The 24319-nt window shown below is 40.0% G+C and overlaps 1 protein-coding gene across 1 annotated transcript in view; it reads left to right on the top strand.

Annotated features, from left to right (window-relative positions):
• Positions 1-24319, top strand: part of LOC134301482 (fibrocystin-L-like) — a 61670-nt gene that overhangs the window by 26145 nt on the left and 11206 nt on the right. Inside the window, exons 31-56 of the mRNA XM_062986180.1 lie at positions 181-302; positions 1491-1623; positions 2158-2350; positions 3246-3388; positions 4416-4520; positions 4772-4960; positions 5359-5529; positions 6164-6360; positions 7320-8295; positions 8415-8663; positions 8819-8968; positions 11079-11253; positions 12671-12821; positions 14618-14774; positions 15024-15233; positions 15551-15680; positions 15865-16106; positions 16353-16489; positions 17914-18943; positions 19910-20101; positions 20258-20409; positions 20739-20898; positions 21022-21178; positions 21290-21378; positions 23652-23815; positions 24064-24193. Coding sequence (XP_062842250.1) covers positions 181-302; positions 1491-1623; positions 2158-2350; positions 3246-3388; positions 4416-4520; positions 4772-4960; positions 5359-5529; positions 6164-6360; positions 7320-8295; positions 8415-8663; positions 8819-8968; positions 11079-11253; positions 12671-12821; positions 14618-14774; positions 15024-15233; positions 15551-15680; positions 15865-16106; positions 16353-16489; positions 17914-18943; positions 19910-20101; positions 20258-20409; positions 20739-20898; positions 21022-21178; positions 21290-21378; positions 23652-23815; positions 24064-24193 — 5904 coding nt within the window. The remainder of the gene's footprint in view (positions 1-180; positions 303-1490; positions 1624-2157; positions 2351-3245; positions 3389-4415; positions 4521-4771; positions 4961-5358; positions 5530-6163; positions 6361-7319; positions 8296-8414; positions 8664-8818; positions 8969-11078; positions 11254-12670; positions 12822-14617; positions 14775-15023; positions 15234-15550; positions 15681-15864; positions 16107-16352; positions 16490-17913; positions 18944-19909; positions 20102-20257; positions 20410-20738; positions 20899-21021; positions 21179-21289; positions 21379-23651; positions 23816-24063; positions 24194-24319) is intronic.

The raw sequence follows: 24319 nt of genomic DNA, 5'->3' as shown, positions 1-24319 counted from the left end.
AATTAAATCCATAAAAGCACAAATAAGCACTGAACTGTACCTTTTAATGTGGTTATTATAAAAAGCTATGTAATATGTTTTACAAATTATACCACAATGTTTTACAAATGTAGTTTACCAATTGTATTAAAAAACCCTGCCCTGTAATTCATTAACACATTTTAATCTGCCTCTCTATAGGTGGAACAATCTTGACCATCTCTGGGTACGGTTTCAGCCCGGACACAGTGGTCAGCATTGAGAATGCTTGGTGTGATGTCATTAGTGTTGATCTCAACCAGCTGTTGTGCACGGTGCCTGCTGTAAGTATTTACGCTTACATTGCTCGTAAGTCTTGTGTTGCACTTATTGACTCCACTATATTCATATATTCATTATAAAAGCCTGCAAGATCAAAATTTGTAGTGATTACACTACAATCTAAAATTATTAATCTTAGATACATTTTATGAGGTATTAATCTTTATTTATGCACAGTGGTGTAACAGTTAAAAATATAAGAAGCTAAGAAGCTGTTTTTAACAGCAAACAATGCTTAGCATAGGAACAGCCAGAACAGAAGAGTATTTATACAAACATTAATCACAGAGGAAAAGGGTAACATGAGTAAATAATTAATAGGTGACAAAAACAGGGGTAGAGACAGAGTGTGGGAAAAAAAAAAACCCAAAGTGCACATGAAAAGTTGCCATGGGAGCTAATGCCAAGAGGAGAGAAAAAAATTATGCTTATTGTTAAGTAGTGTGAGTCAAACATACACACAGCATCCAGGATTAATAATGTGGTGGTCTAAACAGATCTGTAATTTAATTAAACGTATTTTTACTGATTATAATTGACTGCAGCTGGTGATTTCTTTGTGCCCAGCAAATATCATATAAACAGAACTAGTGTGTGTGTACCCATCAGAAAGTACTTGGAACAATAATCTATTGCAAATGTTGGGGAAAAACCCAAATTGACCCAAAATCTTATGCTTGGAGGAAGTTGATCAGAATGCTTAGGTTGTAATAAAAGAATTACAGAAAGGCTGCTGGAACATGGTTGCCATGGGCTTGAATACAACTGTAAAAAAAGACGCCTCTGCTTTGTCCATAAGATCCACAACAAAGTAAAGCTTGACAATGTAAAGCTTACTTGGCTGTGGACGTGGATATTACCCGAAGGAGTAAGCTACGGTGCACAAGGTGATAGTTTGTGTTTGAGCTCAGAGAAGTCATCAGTTGTAGTCAATCATAATTAATAATAATGATATGATAATAATAATAATACAAAGTTGAATGATATAAAAAAATCTACAAAATCAATTTATTAATCCAATTTAAAACATATAAATAAACAACAAACCGATTAAATAACTTAAATGATAAATTATTCTTGGATAAGTATTATTTGGATTGGATACAACTAGATTAGGGGAGAAAATTGGGGGGGGAAATCAGAGAAAAAGAGGAAAAAAAAAAGAATATTAGTGCTTGTTTGTGTTTCAGGGATCAGAAGGAGCCAAAACAGTGGCAGTAAAAACAGGTGAAATGAATGCAACAGCAAAAGACCTTTTCACGTATGACACCTCCCTGACAGCCACTATTACTGGAACCAGCCCACAAACAACAACAGTCTTTGGTAAGATCGCTTCCTAAAGAAGAGTAGGTAATTGCAGTGTGTTAAAGTTAACTAAATCTACAACAAAGCCACAAATGTCTATTTTAGTAAGATAAAAAAACCCAAATTATTTTAATTGTTAATTTTCATAGTGCACAGTACATAGTGTCCTGGATTACAACAAAAATTCCCTATTATACTGTCACAAATGTACAAACTTCACAATTTTTCACAATGTGCAGCATGGATTTGTGTATTTGGTAATATTGCTATGTTGTTATTTAACTTTTGTAATACTATCTATCAACAATGACGTATTAGTCTCCACGTAATCCTCCTGTTTACATCAGATGTTCTTACTGTGTACCAAAAAAAGGAACGTTAATCACCACTAGTGCAACTTGCACAACCTGAACTGTGCCATCTGTGTCCTGTAATTCAAAATGTCAATCAACTGTGTTTTTGGTCGCTTATAAGATAATTATCACTGACAGTTAAAAGATGGAGACTTTTGGTGGAGTAATTAACCACTATTAATTACATTTTCTGGTAAAGGTTACAAGTTCCTTACTATTGTGGGTACAAACTTTGGAGAGAGGGCCAATGGAAGCTCTGTACATATTGGTAAAAGTGAATGTGGAGTGCTGCAGTGGGCGAACGAAAACATCACCTGTGTATTACCTGCACTACCCCCTGCTGTCTACAACATCAAAGTTAAAGTGGGGAACTGGGGCTTTCCCCAAATAAGGTAGCATTACATTAAATAATCATAACTAATCATACTTACTTAAAAGTTATCATAAACTCAAAATTGCAATGTTATTGTATACCACTTTTATATAGCTGATCTATAGCCATACTAACAGTTTTTTCCCCTTAAGATTAGTGGATGACGAACTCTAACCACCCTGTGACTTAAAGATTATAATCCTGAATTCTATATGTGACCAATTCAAGCTATTGTACTAGCAGTTAGCTAGCAGGCTAGAAATGAAGAAAATGCTGCATTTTGAATTACATTTAAAACATTTATTGAGCACTTTACAGCATTTAGTAAGACAACTAAACGATCAGGTGGCACAGCGGTAAAACACGCTAGCACACCAGAGCTGGGCTTTCGAATACATCGTATCCAATCTCAGCTCTGCCATCCGGGCGGCAATATGAACAACATTTGGCTGTTGTTCATACAGAGTTAGGGAGCCGTAGAGGGACCTCATAACTAATGCAAATGTGACCTCTGCTGGCTGGTTGATGCCATCTGCACAGAGTGGTGGAATAATGCTAATCAGGGTGTGGCTTTCTGTGCACAGGGCTGATGCGCATATGAACTCGGCTGGTGAATGCAGTCAGCTACTGTTCACGTATTGAAGGGGACGTGTGTCAGTTCGCTCTCCTCAATCAGGGTGGGGGTCAGCACCAGTAGGGAGAAAGCGTAATGCAAATGGGTAAAAATTGGACGCGCTAAAAATCGGGAGAAAAAGTGAGAAAATGCAACAAAAAAAAGCCATTTTAGTTTTATGGGGGTTTAAAAAAATTGAGGTAGTGTGCATTTTCAAGCTATTGAGTGGTAAAAAGCAAATGTGATGCAAATTAAAATGTAATGATTCATTTATTTGATCTCCATTTTTGCTTATACACAGGACTGGTGTGAATGCAACCATTGAGTATGTCTTACGCGTGACAGGTGTCTCCCCACAATTTGGTTCACTGTATGGAGGCACTAAACTGACCATCACTGGTTCTGGATTTAACCCTGTCCTACAAGACAATGAAGTTACATTTGGTATGGTAACAAACTCATTTATTTTCTCACCAGTCTAACGCTTTTACACTGATTAAAATGTGTACCAATTTTAGGCATACCGACTAGGCATAACATTATGACCACTGACAGGTGAAGTGAATAACACTGATTATCTCTTCACCATTTGTGGGTGGGATATATTAGGCAGCAAGTGAACATTTTATCTTCAAAGTTGATGTGTTAGAAGCAGGAAAAATGGGCGAGCGTAAGGATTTGAGCGAGTTTGACAAGGGCCAAATTGTAATGACTAGACGACTGGGTCAGAGCATCTCCAAAACTGCAGCTGTTGTGGGGTGTTTCTGGTTTGCAGTGGTCAGTATCTATCAAAAGTGGTCCGGGAAAGGTGTCAGAAAACACAGTGCATCACAGTTGTAGGGCTGTTTTGGCAGTAAAAGGAGCACCAACACAATATTAGGAAGGTGGTCATAATGTTATGCCTCGTCTATATATATATATATATATATATATATATATATATATACACTGTATAATGGCTTAGCTGTTAACATAAAGCTAATTTAATATAATTTTGTTTCAAATCTACCACACCAACAAAGTCTAAAACACTAGTGTTGTATGGTTGTTAAATTTCAGCAGGATTTATGTTATCAATATATTTCTTTTAAACAATTTAATGTGCTGTAGCAAATATTCATTTTATTAGTACTCAATACATTACATTACGTTCTACAGTTTGTTCCCATTATTTTATTTTATTTATCCTTCTAAATAAGTCTACTAAATAAGAGATGAGAGTAATCAGGGCTTATTATGATCTCCAAATTACTTAAACTGCTACACCTCCAGGTCTCCTGACACCACTGTGAATATGCTTTTCTGTTGGGCCACTTTGGATTTGAATTTGTATAAACATAGAAAACCATATCAATCTAGTAATTGAGATTATTGGCTGGACCTAATTCAGAAATGTCTCATATTGCAACATAACTGACAAATGCTATGCAATCAGTAGACAGTTGATTAAATTAACCGTGTGTTTCTACAGGTGACATACGCTGTGAGTTGACTGCTGCAATGGACAATCAGTTGGAGTGTGTGACTAAAAGAAATGAGCAAATATATACCATTACCAACCAAGGCATCGACCCCAGTAGGTTTACAGGCAACTTTGCTGTCAGTTTTTTGTTTTAAGTTAGTGGGTATTAATACAGTATATAAGGTTGGGGGTTGTTCATTTTAATTGCCAAAATAATTTCCAACTGAACTAACAGAATCATATAATGCAGGGCACAAAATATTTGTGTATTTTAATTAAATGACACTGTTACACTACTAGCAGAATTCTTTTCAACTACAATATGAGCAACAAGCATATACCTGTTTTCTTGTGTGTGTTTTCAGAGTTTAGTCAGGGATACGCATGGAGCCCATCTGCACTGACAGCATCTGTAGGGGACACAGTGGTGTGGAGATGGGAAGCTCCTGCTTTTGTTCAGGGTCTTGGCTATAGAGTGTTCAGTGTGGCCAGCCCCAGCAGCACTAAGTTTGACGGAGTGGCCTTTAACAGTGGAAATAATAAAACAGCCAAAGGTACAGGAGACCCCATCACCTAACACATATTGTTCTACAAAGTTCATAAAGTTCATTATCGTACAAAAAATACATAATTTTATGCAAACAGCTTTCTGTAAAGGTTGTACCAAATTCCTAATCACAAAAAAACAAGGCTTTTTTATTCAACAACATAAAATTCAAATGTCATTCAAATAGTCCGTGTTTTGTTCTGGTTCACGACAGCCTGTCTCCGTTTTGTTCTAAATCTGGATCTTCATCTTGTTTTAAGTTTTTAGAACAAAAGAAAACATTTATTTCATCATGTCCTGATTTTGTGACAAAAAGTGTATGAAAAGAATTTCACCCCTATGGCTATACACGCATGGGTGTGTGTCACTCACACATACACACGTACACGTTTCTTTTGTCTACAGGGTTTTTCAGCTACCGTTTCACAGCACCTGGGGTGTACTATTACAGCAGTGGCTTCATCGACTCTGCAAACCAGACAAGCATGCAGGGTGTGGTGAATGTCAGAGCTTTGGAGGAGATAAGCAGTCAGCTAAATGTCTCTGTAGGAGGGTTCCAGGCCCTTCAGATGTCAGGTACACACCTTCATTTTCTTCTTTTGGTTGTTCCTGTTAGGGATCACCATAATTAATCAATTAATCGTCTCAATCTTGCCTTGTCTTGAGCATCCATCTGTGTCACTCCAACCACCTGCATGTCCTCCCACATCGCATTCTTAAACCTCTGGCCTACCTCTGCCTCTCCTGCAAGGTGCCTCCATTCTCAGCACCCTTCTCCCAATTTAACTTACACCCCTCCCCTGCGCATGCAGGCCCCACTACTGTCTTAGAAATTTTTCCTTTCACTCTAGCAAATACAATTCTATCACAAATCACTCCTGCCTCTCTGTGCCACCCACTTCACCCTGCCTGCACTCTCCTCTTCAACTCTCCACCACATTCACCCCAAACAACTTTTATTACCTCAACTCCTTGCAAATTAACCTTTCTACTGCCCTTCCTCTCATTCATGCACAGGTAACCCATTTATCTGGCCATAACAATTTTGCCATTATCAAACTAACTCAGGTCTTTATTCTGGCCATATCTAATGCTATCAACATGTGCCTTAAGAATAACTCCTCATGATTGAATACATCCCTCACAATAACATGCACAATTCTAATCTAATTACAAATGAGATAAACAACAGGCTATTACTGCCTTGTAGATTCAACAAAAGTGAGCAGTTCAGCATCTAAGTGTGAGGCGTCTCCTGAATGCTCTGGAATCTCCAACAGCCTCCTATTCAGTTTATCCAGCTGTGCAAGCCCCACTGTCAACTCAGTCTCACCAACTTATGGAACCACGCATGACTTCATCATCATCAAAGGCTCCAAATTCAGCAACATCACCTGTGCCAATGAGGTGAGGAAAAGATACAATTATTCCAAAAGAATAAAGTTCGCATTTACACCTGTTATTATGTTTGACTAATCCAATTCAGCGTAAAGTTATGTGTATGCATACCTTTTACCATAAAGTGTATGAGCATAGGTTTAATCTTAAACCCTCACATCCTGTAACAGGCGTACTTGCCATATAGGGGCAGGGGCGCAGATTACAGTATCATGCCTTCCTGCCCTGTCATTATAGGCCTGCACTGAGCATTAAGGTGCATATCAGTGAATGTGTTTATTAGCTGCAGCTGCAAGAGACCTAAATTTCATTGACCAGTTCACCACTGGACCATTTTCAGGGATGCTGGGCTTGTCTTTTCCCAACTCTTTTTACCGTCAGCTGTTTACCAGCATTCTTTTGATCGTTTTTTTTCTGGGGACTCGGTCAGTGTCTGATTACCTTTTGAAGTTGGCTGCCACAAGCATTGTAGACTGGATGCATACTGCTTCAGTGGGGTCATGCGGCTGTTAGGTTTGACGTGGCAGATCACCTTTTTCAAGGAAGCTTCAATTTTCATTTGAGTTCCATGTGGATCTGGGCCACCTGCATGTCTTGACATTTGCTGGTGAAAGCTAAAGCTTGTGTCCCTGTGAGTGAGTAAGGTTACAGTCAGTTCCATTAGGTGCTTCACATATACACTTAAGACTAAGTTTAGACAAATTTGTAAGGAGGTGGTAAGAAAGAGCTGGACAGCTGACCACCAAGCTGATTCTGGACCCAAGGGAAGTAGTTAAATTAAAGCACCAAAAAAATCACTATTGACACTTCATCCAGAGTGCATTTTTTTCAAGCAGTAGCTTGTCTAGTTGTTTGATGTAAGTATGTTTGATGTGACTAGCCATTATAGTGTCTAATTTTTCTGTCCATCGCCACTCATTTTAAAATCCATGCTCTAACCCATGAATCTGCCCTCTATCTTGTTACAGGTCACAATTGGAAATGCTTTGTGTCATGTGATCAACAGCACTTTCACTGAAATTACCTGCCTCCTAAGCCCAGACAGTAAAACACCTGTGGGCACTCCTCTGCCCATCCAAGTCCGAGTCAACAACCTGGGCACGGCAATACTTGCTATGCCGAGTACTTCACTCCAGTACTTTGTACTTGTTCCTGTGTTGGACTCTGTCTTTCCGAAAGCAGGCAGCACAACTGGCTACACTCGTCTCCTCCTTTCTGGCTCTGGTCTGACAAATGGTTTAGTCATGGTGGCTGGCTCACCATGCATCCCAGTGTTCAGCAATTACACTCACATTTTGTGTGACACGTCTCCATCTACAGCTCAAAAAGGAGATATCACCGTTCAAGTAGGAGCTATCTCTTCCTCCTGTAGTGCTGACTGTTCCTTTGAATATTCTTCATCCTTGTCTCCAACAGTTTCCTCTGTCTCTCCTAACTCTGTTAGTGGAAACCAAACAACTGTCACTGTGTCTGGCAGTGGTTTTGGAACTACTCTCGAAGATCTAAGAGTGTCCGCAGATGACATTACATTACAGGTCATGAGCGTAACAGACAGCAACCTTACAGTGCAGGTTGGTCCTCTGCCTGCTGGTCCCCATACCGTGCAGGTGGTAGTCATGAGCAAAGGACTGGCATCTAAAACTGCTACACTTACCAGCCTGCCAGAGGCCAGTCTGCAGCCCAGCTCAGGCAGTCTAGCAGGAGGAACACCACTCATCATCACAGGCAATGGATTTGTTGCCGGCAACACCAGCGTAATGCTGGGGTCAAATCCCTGCTCCATCGTTGAGATATCTCCAGCCTTGGTAAAGTGTTTGACACCAGCTAATGAAGAAAAACAGGTACAGGTGAATATTCAGGTGTTTGGAGTGAAGTACCCACAACTAAGCTTCAACTACACCCATGACAAAACTCCTAATATCACCAGTGTCAGCCCTGCAACAGGTAAGATGATTCAGTGCCTTTTTTAGAATGTAAACAATATGACCAAAAGTATTTAGACATTCCTGGAAAATTCCTTTTTTGATTTGGATGTTGAGTTATTTTATATTTTCTCTCCACAGGTCCCAGTGGAACACTGATAACAGTAACTGGTTCTGGGTTTGGCTCAGACAGCAGTATTGTTTCTGTGATGATAGACAGTGCAAAGTGTAGCTTGTCCTCCATTACGGACACAACTATACAGTGCACTGTGGGTGAACATGCAGGAGGAATATTCCCAGTCTCACTCCAGCATCAGGTCAAAGGTTATGCTCAGACCCTGGCTAACTACACCTATGAGCTCCGAGTGACAAAAATCACACCCAGTGAAGGTATAAAATGTAAACCTTCAGGTTAAAAAGGTTAATGTAGTTGTTGCTGTTACTTGGAGCTCTTTTCTTTAATTTTACTTCATGAAGTGGTCTCTAGCAGTAAAAAGACTAATAAATAGTAACAACTGCATTTGCTTTGCTTTGTTCTAATGCAGGAAGCTATGGAGGAGGTGCGATAGTAGCACTTCAAGGCTCTGGGTTTGACCCCAAAAACTCCAAGGTCTTCTTCTGTAATCAAGAATGCAATGTCGACAGAATAAATTCTAACTCTACCAGCCTCTACTGCCAGGTTCCAGCCAACAATGGTAAATTAGAATAATAGTGTCTTAAAAGTAAATGCAGCTCCCTTATAATTAGAGATGCATGAGTACCGATACTGGTATCGGGTATTGGCCCGAAACCGCGCTCATTAACTCGTGCTTGTACTCGCAAACGAGGCTCCGATACTAAACATCCGATACCGTGTGCCTAGTGCACGTTGATGCGTTATGCCAGGTTCACACTACACGACTTTTGCCCTGATTTTCGCTCGGTGACTGGTCGGCGCTAGATTTGCCGGCTCGGGAGCAACTCGGCATTCGCTAAGTGTGAACTATCCAACAACTCGATCCAACCGGCTCGCCGAGCACTCGTCTAGCATGTGAGATATCTGATCTCAGATGTGCGACTGGCAGTGAGTGACATGTCGAACAGCCAATGAGAATGCAGGATACGGTGTGAGGGGAAACGCAGGAGAGGAGTGTAAACCGGTGGGACAGGGGGATAATATAGATAATATCAGAATACACCGGCACACACACGTTTTACAGTATTTCTGACCTGATCGTTCTCTACAAAACATAACAACAAAACACCAACACTGCATTGCAAAAATATTTATTAACCTCCAACTCACTACAGAACAATCCATGCTATTCGTGTTGCCAAATCCACTCAGATTAATTTATTTTCCTCCTTGATTTCCTCACGTCAGCGCACAAACACTTTGATCGCTCACTACTTGTTGATGTGCATTTTTGGACGTGGTATCATTAAACTTCTCGTCACTTCTCACGTGTGTTTTTGTTTAACAAAAAACGGTATTCTAAATAGGTATCGGTATCGGCAAGTACAAAAATACATGTACTCGTACTCGTACTCGGTTGGGAAAAAATGGTATCGATGCATCCCTACTTATAATAATGCTTATTAATTGGGTTTTTGTACTGTTTTACTTCAAAAGAATATGCATGTCAAATCAGAAAAAAAAGGCTAAAACATTTCAAGAATTCACAGAATAAATATGAGATTTAATATATAGGGAAATTTATACCCCTCGTAACTGTAAGACTAGGCTCATACCACACAATGGCAAATCATTTAAGGGAAATTAAGGGAATGCTTGTGTAATAAAGTTCACATTATATGTGTTAAGTACCTCACCAGAATATAAGGCCCAACTTTTGGGTCTATAAGTACAGTATAGACTATCCACAGAACTTCTTCTTCTTTCGGCTTTTTCCCTTTTTCAGGGGTCATCCTCATGATCGCTCATTGATTTGGCACAATTTTTACGCCGGATGCCCTTCCTGACACAACCCTCCCTAATTTATCCGGGCTTGGGACCGGCACTACAATGCACTAGTGCATCTAGCGGCTAGGTATCTATAGGACAATTCAGTGTTTCCAATTAACCTGGTGGCATGTTTTTGGACTGTGGGAGGAAACCGGAGTACCCGGAGGAAACCCACGCGGACACAGGGAGAACATGCAAACTCCGCACAGAAAGGACCTGGACCGCCCCACCTGGGGATTGAACCCAGGACCTTCTTGTTGTGAGGCGACAGTGCTACCCACTAAGCCACCGTGCCGCCCAGACTATCCACAGAACAAACAAACAAATACGATCAAAGAAGCATTCACAAGGGTGCTCAACATAATTCTGAGTCTAAATAAGACATGAAGTGGAGAACATGAAACTACAGACACAATACCTTGGTCTGGGAATCCCTATAAACTTAGTCCAGAAGCAATGACTATCTGTGGCTCGACTTTTAAAATATCTGTAAACCACCACTCAGTAATTAACCCTGTAGAACATAAAATAATTAATTATTTACAAATAATTATTTAATTATTTGCTTTGGTATTTACTGACAAAATAAGATTTAAAATGTATAAATACATACAAATCCCAGCTTATGCAAATCTTTCACATGAAAGAAAAAGTACATCAAGACATTGTGTACACTGAATGCAGGCTCTTACAATGCATTTTCATGTTAACCACCATAAAAAAACATGCAATTGCATGACAGTAAAACATTCTAACAATGTTTTAGAATATAATGGATAATAGATCATAGTCAAAAGAGGGGAAATGTAAAGGTAAAGAGAAAAGAATACACATAAAGTGTGTTTTCATGCTTGTGACAGGAACTCAAGTGGAAACGGCCTGCACTGTATTAGTAAAGAACAACAATGGATCAGTCAGTGTCACAAATGGATACACGTACAAAACCAGCCTGACTCCCGCCATCGCAGACGTGTCACCACGCAGGGGTGGGACAGCTGGAGGCACAAGACTTACAATTACTGGCTCTGGTTTCAGGTCAGTAATTACACAGTGACATGTGTTGAATGTCCACAAACAAAGAAAAACATTCTGGATTCTATTCCGTGTATTAACTCTTTTTCTGCATATTACTAAAACTGCAGTCATAATAGAAAACTAGAGGTTTGTTAATCTGTGCTTAGTATGCATGACCAAGTTGGAACTCGGGGGAATTAAGCCGTGTTTTTAACATTTTTTTCATGCAGCCTAATTCATTAAAGATACTAGCAAGCTAGCTTACACTACAAGCATAAACACTAAAAACAGAGTTCTTATAAATGATACACCACCCAATTCAGGCTCCCAAAAAATAAAAACATCTTTGTTATGGAATTATAAATAAAGGATTAGTGTTGAATACACAACACAACAAATATAACATGTTCAAAACACAACAATTGCCACTATAACACCAATTAATCTGGTTTTTTTTTTTACTTGGAAAAAAAGTAGTGTTTAGCTCCTCTGCTTACTTACCAACTAATCAAATGTATAATCAGCAACGTCCAGTTGAAACCATGTGAGTCTTATAAACCTTATAATGTGAGTCTTGGCAGGTTTTTTGTTTGTTTGTTTGTTTGCAAGGTTTTTGTGTCAACAAGGGTAAAGACTCCAGCAGTGGGTACCTGGTAATAACTAGCTAGCCAAGTTTACATTGAGCTGCAATGTTGGACTAACATTTAGTGCAAAAATAGCCTAGTTTGTTATAAACATATTATGTCATTGTGTACGTAAAATTATGAGCCAAGAAGCAAGGATTTGCCATCACCCTCCTACTCACTCACTTACTTTCTTAACCGCTTATCCAATTAGGGTTTTCAATGGGCGCAAGGCACACAGTAACACCCTGGATGGGGCACCAGTCCATCGCAAGGCAGACACACATAAACACACACACACACACATCCATACACCCATTCACCTACAGGGCAATTCAGTGTCTCCAATTAACCTGACTGCATGTTTTTGGACTGTGGGAGGAAACCGGAGCTCCCATGCAGACACGGGGAGAACATGCAAACTCCGCAGAGAAAGGACTCGGACCGCCCCGCCTGGGGATCGAACCCAGGACCTTCTTGCTGTGAGGCGACAGTGATACCCACCGAGCCATCATGTCACCCATCACCCTTCCAGTTTGGCACTTTTTTAGTAATAAGTGAAATGGTAAACTACCTAACAGATAGTTTGAAACTAAACTGGGTGCAAAACTTTTTAATTTGGTAGAGGTAGCAGATAGCCAGGTAGCCATAAAACAATAATGAACATTATTACAATACTGTTGTATTTTTCCACTGTACTTAAAGCTGTCCTACATTTTACACTTATTGAGCCCATAGCAAATTTTGAAGTACTGTTTATACAAGTGAAGTGTGTTTTTAAGGTTTGCTTTTTGTCATTTGTTTTGCTCAAACAGTGGAGGGAATATAAGCGTGACAATAGCAGGGTCGGTGTGTGTCATCCAGTCAGCTAATGATACACAGGTCATCTGTGTGACTGAACCCCATCCACAGTCCCAGCAGACCAAAGTTCTACTGAAGGTTGGAGACAGAGGACTTGCCAAGACGGTAAATCTCATGACCATCAAATGATATCTATTGTCTTTTGCAGCATAACAATAATTTTAGAACTCTGATAAGAATTTACAATGACTCTCAGGTGGTGGCACGATAAAACGCACTAGCCCACCAGTGCTGAGATCTCAAATTTTCAAAAGTTTAAATCTCAGCTTTGCTATCAGACACACAATTAGCTGTTTGTCGTTAGAGGTGGGACAATAGCTGAAACACGATTCCTTGTCGCTGGTGTAAATGTGGCCTCTGCTGACTGGTTTAGGTGCCTGCATAGTGCGTGGCTGTCCGCACGCGATACTGCGTTCTGTGAGACGCCGTCCTTGGCAGGTGAAAAGAAGCAATCAGCTAAGCACAAATGGGAGGGGATGCGTGACAGCCTCAGCTCTCCTTGATCAGGGTTGGTCTGGCAGCAGGGATTAGAGAGATAAGCTCCAATTGGTCATGAATGAACTGGGGGGGAAAAAGGGTGGAAAACAGTATTTTTAACAACCACAATTTAGTTAAAAATAATATATGCAATGACTAAATAAATTTAAAAAAGATTTTATAATTTCTGATAGAGCTATAGACCTTGTCACTGTACCACTAATGCCACCTGTAGCCTTTGTTTATGTAGTACACTGGTGATTTACACATGTATTTTGTAAAAATTAATTAATTAATTAACAAAACAAAGATAAAAGTTGTACTTTATAACAACAAACTTTAGGGATAAAGCTTTATTTTAGAATAGTTATAAAGTTGCTTAAATTTGCAGCAATGCATAGGTTTCAAACATAAAATAATGCCAAACTATGTTTTTATGACTTTATTATCATTTGTAATCGTTTACCTGTATACACCGATCAGCCATAACATATGACCACCTCCTGATTTCTACACTCACTGTCCATTTTATCAGCTCCACCATATAGAAGCACTTTGTAGTTCTACAATTACTGGCTGTAGTACATCTGTTTCCCTACATACCTTTTTAGCCTGTTTTCACCCTGTTCTTCAATAGTCAGGACTCCCACAGGACCACCACGGAGTAGGTATTATTTAGGTGGTGGATGATTCTCAGCACTGCAGTGACACTGACATGGTGGTGGTGTGTTAGTGTGTGTTGTGCTGGTATGAGTAGACACAGCAGTGCTGCTGGAGTTTTTAAATACCGTGTCCACTCACTGTCCACTCTATTAGACACTCCTACCTAGTTGGTCCACCTTGTAGATGTAAAGTCAGAGACGATCACTCATCTATTGCTGCTGTTTGAGTTAGTCATCTTCTAGACCTTCATCAGTGGTCACAAGACGCTGCCCATGGGGCACTGTTGGCTGGATGTGTTTGGTTAGTGGATGACTCTCAGTCCAGCAGTGACAGTGAGGTGTTTAAAAACTCCATCAGCGCTGCTGTGTCCACTCATACCAGCACAACACACACTAACACACCACCACCATGTCAGTGTCACTGCAGTGCTGAGAATGATCCATCACCCAAATAATACCTGCTCTGTGGTGGTCCTGTGGGGGTTCTGACCATTGAAGAACAGGATGAAAGCAGGCTAAAAAGGTATGTAGAGAAACAGATGGACTACAGTCAGTAATTGTAGAACTACAAAGTGCTTCTATATGGTAAGTGGAGCTGATAAAATGGACAGTGAGTGTAGAAACAAGGAGGTGTTCATAATGTTATGCCTGAACGGTGTATACTGTCACACCATATGGCAATTATGTCAGAAATGTATGTAAAAGTAAAATAGTGCTATATAGACTTATAATGATCTCATAATTTTTGCTTACTGATTTCAGGACCTTGCTGACTTTTTCTACATTGATGTGTGGTCGTCTCCGTACACCTGGGGTGGAGAGTTACCTCCTGAGGAGGGTACCTTTGCTGTTATCACTAAAAACCAGACAATCCTTCTGGATGTGAGCACACCAGTGTTAAAGATGCTTTTGATTCAAGGTATGTCAAATCCAATGTATTCCAATGTATGCAAGCTAGTAAGGTTTTTTATTTATTATTATTATTTTTAATAAAAGTATAATCTTTCTTTTAATGGAGTTAGAGTAACAGTGTTATTTTGTATTGAGATGAAGTTTGTCCATTTTATCTGTGTACTAGAGAAATTGAAGCAACTTTCTGATAAAAGAATGATCATGTAAGCTGTATCATTTCCAAAATGTAGGTTATGAATGTGTCTTTTATGTTCAGGTGGAAAGTTAATTTTCGATGAGGCTGATATCGAGCTGCAGGCAGAGAACATTCTCATCACAGATGGTGGAGCGCTTCAGATTGGCACAGAGGACAAACCGTTTCAGCATAAAGCCATTATTACACTGTATGGTCACCTGCGCTCTACAGAACTTCCCATCTACGGAGCCAAAACCCTGGGGGTCAGGGAGGGAGTGCTGGACCTGCATGGTACACCAGTCAATCAGACCATTATAATTTGGATATGCCAGGGCTTAGCAAATCTTTAGAGAGAGGGGAAGGGGGAACATTATATATTATATTCATTATATGTATAATTAATTGAGCGAGTTTGCACCTAAATCTATTCTTAGAAAGTAGTTAATTTGGCAGACCTAAGGTCTTTAAATTGGGATTGGGATTAACTGCATTAATTTGGTCCAAAAGATCAAATATGCAAGGACTGGACTTTTTATCAAGTTGGCATCTGTAAACTGTTCCATGTAACATATTTAATTCAACAGATTGATTTACACCTGCTTCTCTAGGTATCCCTATCCCTATCACCTGGACCCGCCTTGCCAAAACCGCAAACAATGGCTCAGATACTCTAACCTTAATGGATTCAGTCACATGGAAAGTCGGAGATGAAATTGTCATTGCATCAACAGGGCACAGGTACAGAACAATTTACCATCTATTGTCCATAATAATCATTAATTTAAGTTCTTTCACAAGTTGATTGTAGTTGGTGTATATTATACTATTGCTGGTTGAGGGATTTTCTTTTTACACACAGTAAACTTATGATAGTTAAATAGTTCAACATATAAATCCAATTTTTTAAAATGTGACTCTGCAGGCACAGCCAGAAAGAGAATGAAGTTAGAAGAATTGCATCTGTGTCCGCTGATGGTAAGACCCTTACCCTGACTCAGCCTCTGACGTACAACCACCTGGGGGTGTCAGTCACACTTCCTGATGGCACTGTGTTTGAGGCAAGGGCAGAGGTTGGCGTCCTCACCAGAAACATTGTTGTTCGTGGATCCACCAACCAAGAATGGAGCGGCACAATCAATGCTTGTCCTGATGGATTTAATACAGGTAGGAATTAAATCACTGTTGATCAAACATTACTTTCCTATGTATTATATTTACTACAGTATTCACTCTGTATGGTTTTGTGCATAATTTCTGGTAATATATCTAATCTGATATACGATTGGAGTGAAATGCACGTGTTTAGATAAAAATCCATTTACAAACATTATAGTGCACAAAATATTTACGTTAGAGGTTACTTACTGTTCTATGTAAGGCTGGTTAGTATGATTATATCTATCTTTACAGGGGAGTTTGCCACACAGACCTGTTTTCAAGGAAGATTCGGAGAAGAAACTGGAAGTGACCAGTTTGGTGGCTGCATCATGTTCCATGCACCTAGACCCAATGAAAATCTGGCTATTGGAAGAATCGAATATGTTGAGGTAATACACAGCAATTATTAGTATTATTAAATACTAAAAAACATATCTAGAATTGAAATACATGGCAAGAAGACCAATGTGCTTTTGAGTGGCATGAGAGAAAAGCAGGATATTATATAAACGACTCAATGTGCCAGAAGGTATTGCTGTCTCCCTTACCAATCATGCTACACTCGCCAAACTCTGTGTCAAACACTAACCAACCACTAGCCTGTGACACAAGCAATTTGTGAGCTTATGTGTAAAAATAAGAGTGGCTAGTGCCCTCCTCCAAGCAACTGATAACATTACATAAGCCTTAGCTGTTAAAGAGAAGGTGGCTTGCTTTGTATGTAGGGGAAGCTTGCTCTAGCCTTACCTTCATTCATTTAAGACTGTCAGTTGATAAAGAGGATAAAACTGGCAGATGGATTTGGCAATGGCTAAATTATGGCGATAGAGGTAATAATTACACAAATGAAAAAAGAAAAGAAAAACAGGGTCATCCAGGATTAAAGAATGGTAAGTGTGCACACCCAACCATTAGGAGATCACAAGTATTAATCAGGGGCAGCATGGTGGCTCGGTGGGTAGCACTGTTGCCTCACAGCAAGAAGGTCCTGGGTTCGATCCCCAGATGGGATGGTCCTAGTCCTTTCTGTGCGGAGTTTGCATGTTCTCCCTGTGTCTGCGTGGGTTTCCTCCGGGAGCTTCGGTTTCCTCCCACAGTCCAAAAACATGCAGTCAGGTTAATTGGAGACACTAAATTGCCCTATAGGTAAATGGGTGCGCCCATTGAAAAGCTGGGATAGGCTCCAGCGCCCCCACCCCGCAACCCAAATTGGATAAGTGGTTAAGAAAGTGAGTGAGTATTAATCATGGTAACGCCACAGCCATCTATGTTTCCATATATTAAAAACATATATTACCCTACTTTCTGGGTCGGAAGAACAACATTTACACCTACCTCTGTCAATCAGAGCTCCACTAGCCATTCACAGACATCTGAAAAGCTCAAATGCATGAAAATGGACAGTTACTGCTCTCCTCCAAGCATTTTTATCTGTCTTTTATCATTGTATTTTTAACTGTTGTGCTGACAGATGTACTGGCTAGCTTCAAAGAAAGACTGTTAGTCCTTACTCTTTAAATTTGGTAACTATCCTGCAAAAGAGGAGATTTATTTACATTTAGGCATTTGACATGTTTTATTTAAAGCATTCTACAGTTGAGAAAGAATACAATCATACAATCCAAGCAAGTCAGGGTTAAGGGTCTTGCTCAAGGACCCAACAGCATGGCAGTGGTCTGGCTTGAACATGCTATAGATTTATGTAGTTTGTGGGAATTTAAAGCAGTTTACTAAATTTTAAGAAATGGTGTAAAAAGATATTCCGTGTATTTTGAATTGAGGCTTATTGTGATATTTTGTCTCCTTATGTCAGATATTCAATGCTGGCCAGGCTTTCAGATTAGGTCGCTACCCTATTCACTGGCACCTGATGGGTGACATCAAGTTCAAGTCCTACGTTCGTGGCTGTGGCATCCACCAAACCTACAACCGTGCTGTCACCATTCACAACACACACCAGCTGCTGGTGGAACGCAATGTCATCTACAACATCATGGGAGGAGCCTTCTTTATTGAGGATGGCATCGAGACCGGAAACATCCTCCAGTACAACCTGGCTGTGTTTGTCCGTCAGAGCACAAGCCTTCTGAACGATGATGTGACACCAGCTGGCTACTGGGTCACTAATCCCAATAACACCATCAGGCACAATGCTGCTGCTGGAGGAACCCACTTTGGCTATTGGTACAGAATGCATGACAACCCAGATGGTTCATCATATGATAGTAATATCTGCCAGAAGTTGGTGCCACTGGGTGAATTCTACAACAACACAGCACACTCACAAGGCTGGTTTGGCTTGTGGATATTCCAGGAGTATTTCCCCAAACAGAAGGGAACTTGCAAATCCACTACACCTGAACCAGCTGTGTTCCGCAAACTGACCTCCTGGAACAACGAAAAGGGAGCAGAGTGGGTGAATGTGGGAGCCGTGCAGTTTAGTGAGTTCCTCATGGTGAACAATGAGAAGGCAGGAGTGGAGACCAAGCGCATAATCCAGCAGCATGTGAGTGGTTGGGGACTGACTGGAGGTGCCGCACTGCACAATAGCACCTTGGTGGGATATGTGGATGAACTGGGCCTGGGTGACAGCTATTGTACTGACAGAGGGATCGTCCTGCCCCTGGATGATGGCATGAGCGTCCTTAATACCAAGTTTATCAACTTCAACAGACCAAGCTGTGCCGCAATTGGAGTGGCTAAAATAGATGGAACGTGCACACACTTCTGTGGAGGCTGGAGTGCCAAATTTTCTGGAATCCAGTATTATCAGACAACCAACAAGGCTGCTTTCAGATGGGAACACGAGGTGGTTTTGGTAGATACTGATGGATCTCTGACAGGTAATTATTATTGCATATTAGGCAGATCACTAAAATTACAAACAAAAATGGACCACAGTTTAAAACATGCTTGATCAATGTTTATTATTGAGTTCAGGCCTTGCAACGCTATCCTCACATCTGCAGAAATATCTTTGCAGAATTTATTTAATTCAGCCACAACAACTTTCAAGCATAAACTGTCTATTTAAAGTGATATCACATCATCTCAATGAGGTTCAAGTCAGGGCTTTGTCTAGGCCACTTCAATAATTTGAGGTGTTCTTGCTTCTGTGGTTTGGTTTATTTTCTTGTTGCATAGCCCAATTGCTTTAGGGCTACAGATTACAAACTGTACCAGACATTCTTCCTTTGGACTTTCTGGAAGAGAGCAGAAATGATGGTTCCAACAGAAATATACCTGGTAACGCAGCCCTCTGTTTAAATTAAAATCATTACATACAACAAGAACAGTCGCCACATTACAAACGTGGACTACTGTGCATATCACTGTAAAAATTTTATATCTAATTTGGTCACTGTTAAAACTGGTAAAATATCAAGCTGTCCATAAACTTTTGGTAACTTGTCCTTGTCTGGTAACTTTTCTGGCCTCTATGTTGCAACAGTGGTGCTCATTTCAGCAAGAACTAACCATAGCACCTGTTTGAACAGATTTTATTCCCCCTCCGAATGGTAACAACCCCAACACCCCTGACCATTAACTTGATTCTGGGTTATGCTCGTAAATGATTCATTAAAATCCCACTTCCGTACACACCAGCTCTATAAGCTCAATTCTTCATACAATAAATCAGAACCTTACTCTGACTGTGTGTGTGATGAGTGTCTTCCCGTGCGCTCATGGGTTTTGCAGGGCTTTTACTCTCTGACTCAGGAAATGACACTGGAGTAGAAGATCTAAGCACCAAGATCTCTTAAAGATCTTTTGATGTTCTAACAGTCACGTTCTGATTTTTTCAAAAGGTAATGTTGGTTACAAGGTAGTGCCACAGAGTAACCTGTTGGATCCGGCCCACTGTTCTGCTAATGCTGCATGGAGCCTGGGATTCCCTGGTGCAGTGTGTGATGCTTCTACCAGCTTCCATCGACTGGGCATCAACAACTCCCTACCTTCCTCGCTCTTGTCTAAGGATGTCATACTCACCAACACACATGGTAGGGTAAAGAAACACAGAAATCACTGTCAATTACATGACAATTATGTTACATGAACTATTTTTACATTATAATATGCAAGTGACAGCGCACTTAAAATGTATTTATTAATCATTATGCATTTGTAGCATAACATTCTCTCTCATATTATTCTAGGATCAAGTGTGGTTCCCTTTGCTGAGAAACTAGTCACCCACACCTCTGGTTGGATGGCACTTGTGCCATCTGATAAAACCTACAACTGGTATTTTCGTAATGCTAGCCAAATTAGCAACATCTCATACAATGCAGTTTTCTATGGCTTTGGGGTAAGATCTTTATAATGATTCCCTACTAAACACTTAAATTAAACAAAGTATTGAGGTTTATTCAGTTACAAGAAACTAATTGTGAACCAAACCTTCGGAATTACATGGATAGTAAATTAAATGAGCGTTAGGATTTAATTTTAAATGTATCATCACCTAAAATTAAATTGCCAGGGCTATGCTTGTAAAAAAAAGTCTGTGTTCACGTGTTTAAAACCATCATGGAGAAAACCACTGCTGTTTGTAAATGACCTGTACTCACAATTACAAACAATATATTTTAAATGTTTTAAATGTATTTTATATGTTTACTTTTTCTATGTGAACAGCCTCAGGATTATTTGATTGTGAATCATAATCTGACTCAACTTCCTGACTGGGTGAATGTGGTAGACAACAGAAACGCCTCAGCCAAGCCACTGGATCCCATTTCAAATGTAAATGGAGACTGGTACTTGGATAAATCATCCAACAACCTCTACTACATTGGTAAAACTTCCATTTTCAATATTTATGAGCAAAAACTATTTTTCCAGATGTGTGTAATTTGTCTTTTCTGATTTCCTATGTTAAGTCTGATCTGAGCTGTGTTGTATTATACTTTTTCTGCAGTGTCAGGCAAAACAAACACCACCAGTAATAGGAAACGGAGGAACAGTGTGGACAGATCGACCAAAGACAGAGCAGTGGGGTTCAATACATATACCTGCTATTACACAAATTGTGTCCAGCCACTTTCTGGTATTAACCGCAGACCTACCAGCTTTACGTAAGTCATATACAACCAGCAAAAATATAAATACATACATACACACAGACTACTGACTACTGTTACTTTCTTAAAAGTGAAAAATGTACATTTGTCTATTATTGTTTGCAGTGTCTGGTCTAATCAGTCATTTTGGAAGTCATCCCCAGAAAACAACTTTACTGTACCACAGGAGGGCACCAATGTTGTCATTCCCTTAGGTACAGTACTTATTTAAAACTATGCTTGCAGAGCCAGATGTTAGCTTGCTAGAAGAGCAATCATCTGCAAAATCATGTGGAAAAAATAGCTATTGAAAATGGATGGGACTAAAAGGGGGAAAAAACAAGTTCAGTGTTAAATGATAAGAAAATACAACATGTCATTCATTCTAAACACTTATTGCCATACTTAAAAAGAGGACATCTTCAAGTGTATTGTTACATAATATATAATATATAAACCTCAATTTCAGAAAACCCAGGATAAAAAGCAATTTGCAAATGTATAAAAACAGCACACAGACAAAAAAGGGTTGAAACAGAGGGAGTCAAGACTTTTAACATTGTAATTTTTTAAAAAACAGTAAATACCTTGCAATTAAGATTTCAATCATGCTTGGTTAAAAATTGAGCATCTACAAAAAGCCCAGTTTTTATAAGCATGGATAGGTTTGCCACTTGTCAAAGATTGTCATCGGCAAATAATCCAGAAGTTTAAAAATAACGTTCCTTAACAATAGAACAATAGAACTTTAGGCTATCAACTGAAAGGTTGAAGAGTTCAAATCCCAGCTCTGCCATGCAGCCACTGTTGGGCTCTTGAGCAAGGCTCTTAACCCTCTCTGCTACAAGGGCGCCATACGATGGCTGACCCTGCACTCTGACCCCAGCTTCCAAACAACCTGGGACATGCGAAAAAAAATTTAGTTGAACTGTACGTCTATATACAGGGGTTGGACAAAATAACTGAAACACCTGGTTTTAGACCACAATAATTTATTAGTATGGTGTAGGGCCTCCTTTTGCGGCCAATACAGCGTCAATTCGTCTTGGAAATGACATATACAAGTCCTGCACAGTGGTCAGAGGGATTTTAAGCCATTCTTCTTGCAGGAAAGTGGCCGGGTCACTTTTTGATGCTGGTGGAGGAAAACGTTTCCTGACTCACTTCTCCAAAACACCCCAAAGTGGCTCAATAATATTTAGATCTGGTGACTGTGCAGGCCATGGGAGATGTTCAACTTCACTTTCATGTTCATCAAACCAATCTTTCACCAGTCTTGCTGTGTGTATTGGTGCATTGTCATCCTGATACACGGCACCGCCATTGGATGCACATGGTCCTCCAGAATGGTTCGGTAGTCCTTGGCAGTGACGCGCCCATCTAGCACAAGTATTGGGCCAAGGGAATGCCATGATATGGCAGCCCAAACCATCACTGATCCACCCCCATGCTTCACTCTGGGCATGCAACAGTCTGGGTGGTACGCTTCTTTGGGGCTTCTCCACACCGTAACTCTCCCGGATGTGGGGAAAACAGTAAAGGTGGACTAATCAGAGAACAATACATGTTTCACATTGTCCACAGCCCAAGATTTGCGCTCCTTGCACCATTGAAACCGACGTTTGGCATTGGCACGAGTGACCAAAGGTTTGGCTATAGCAGCCCGGCCGTGTATATTGACCCTGTGGAGCTCCCGACGGACAGTTCTGGTGGAAACAGGAGAGTTGAGGTGCACATTTAATTCTGCCGTGATTTGGGCAGCCGTGGTTTTATGTTTTTTGGATACAATCCGGGTTAGCACCCAAACATCCCTTTCAGACAGCTTCCTCTTGCGTCCACAGTTAATCCTGTTGGATGTGGTTTGTCCTTCTTGGTGGTATGCTGACATTACCCTGGATACCGTGGCTCTTGATACATCACAAAGACTTGCTGTCTTGGTCACAGATGCGCCAGCAAGACGTGCACCAACAATTTGTCCTCTTTTGAACTCTGGTATGTCACCCATAATGTTGTGTGCATTGCAATATTTTGAGCAAAACTGTGCTCTTACCCTGCTAATTGAACCTTCACACTCTGCTCTTACTGGTGCAATGTGCAATTAATGAAGAATGGCCACCAGACTGGTCCAATTTAGCCATGAAACCTCCCACACTAAAATGACAGGTGTTTCAGTTATTTTGTCCAACCCCTGTATGTATATATGGCAAATAAAGGCATTCTGTTATCTCTGTACATAGAAAGCGTGGCTGAAAAACAATAATGCTTGTGCTAAGGATAATTCTCCCTTAGATAATAAATGTGTGCAGTTAAAAGTGAAAGGTTTCTTTGCACCAACTTTTTAAAAATATTTTTATTTGCCTTGTATTTTCCAGCTGCCAGTATGTTCTAGTTTGCAATCAAAACATTTTAATTTGTATTTTACCTATGTACCTACATTAATTGTGTCATTTAAGTCCTAAAAGACTTAAAAGACTTTTTTTTTTTTCAGGATTCTGGGTGGTTTTGGACGTTCCTATTCCTTCATTAAACAAGCTCACTGTGGCTGGAGTTCTGGAGATTCCAGACAACGCTAACACCACAGCTAACCGCACTGCCCGCAGCATTACTCAGTCTGGTAGCATTATCCTGAATGCAACATACATCTTCATCCAGGTCAGTAAACCCATAAAATAATGAAACCTGTAAGATTAGAAGTGTGCAATGAACATAATATTGACTTAGCTCAAAATTAATTAATCATATTGACAAAACTATTAAAATCTTAAGCTCAATACTACTGCTAAGTCTAGTTTTGTTGGACTCTAGAGAGTTAACCAAACCTCAGTGAACAAAAAGAAAAATAAGCCGATGTTTTATTCATGCAGTATCTAACGGCTGGTTTAATTTTCGTTCTTGTACAGGGTGGGCGTTTGATTGCAGGTTGGCCTGATCAGCCCTTCAGTAAAGAACTTCTCATCATTCTGAGAGGAAACCAGAGTACACCTGAATGGCCTCTGCCTGGTGGAGTAAATCAAGGATCTAAAGTGCTGGGTAAGCAAGTAATGTACACACAATTAAACACAACTAAATAAAATTAGGGACAATAAGACAGCAATAAATTTCTAATGATGTAACAATACAACAAAAATATATTTCAAGTTTTTACTTAGTAACATT

Source organism: Trichomycterus rosablanca, chromosome 2, assembly GCF_030014385.1.
Source record: "Trichomycterus rosablanca isolate fTriRos1 chromosome 2, fTriRos1.hap1, whole genome shotgun sequence".
NCBI lineage: Eukaryota > Metazoa > Chordata > Actinopteri > Siluriformes > Trichomycteridae > Trichomycterus > Trichomycterus rosablanca.
This window is presented reverse-complemented; position numbering and strand designations above follow the sequence as displayed.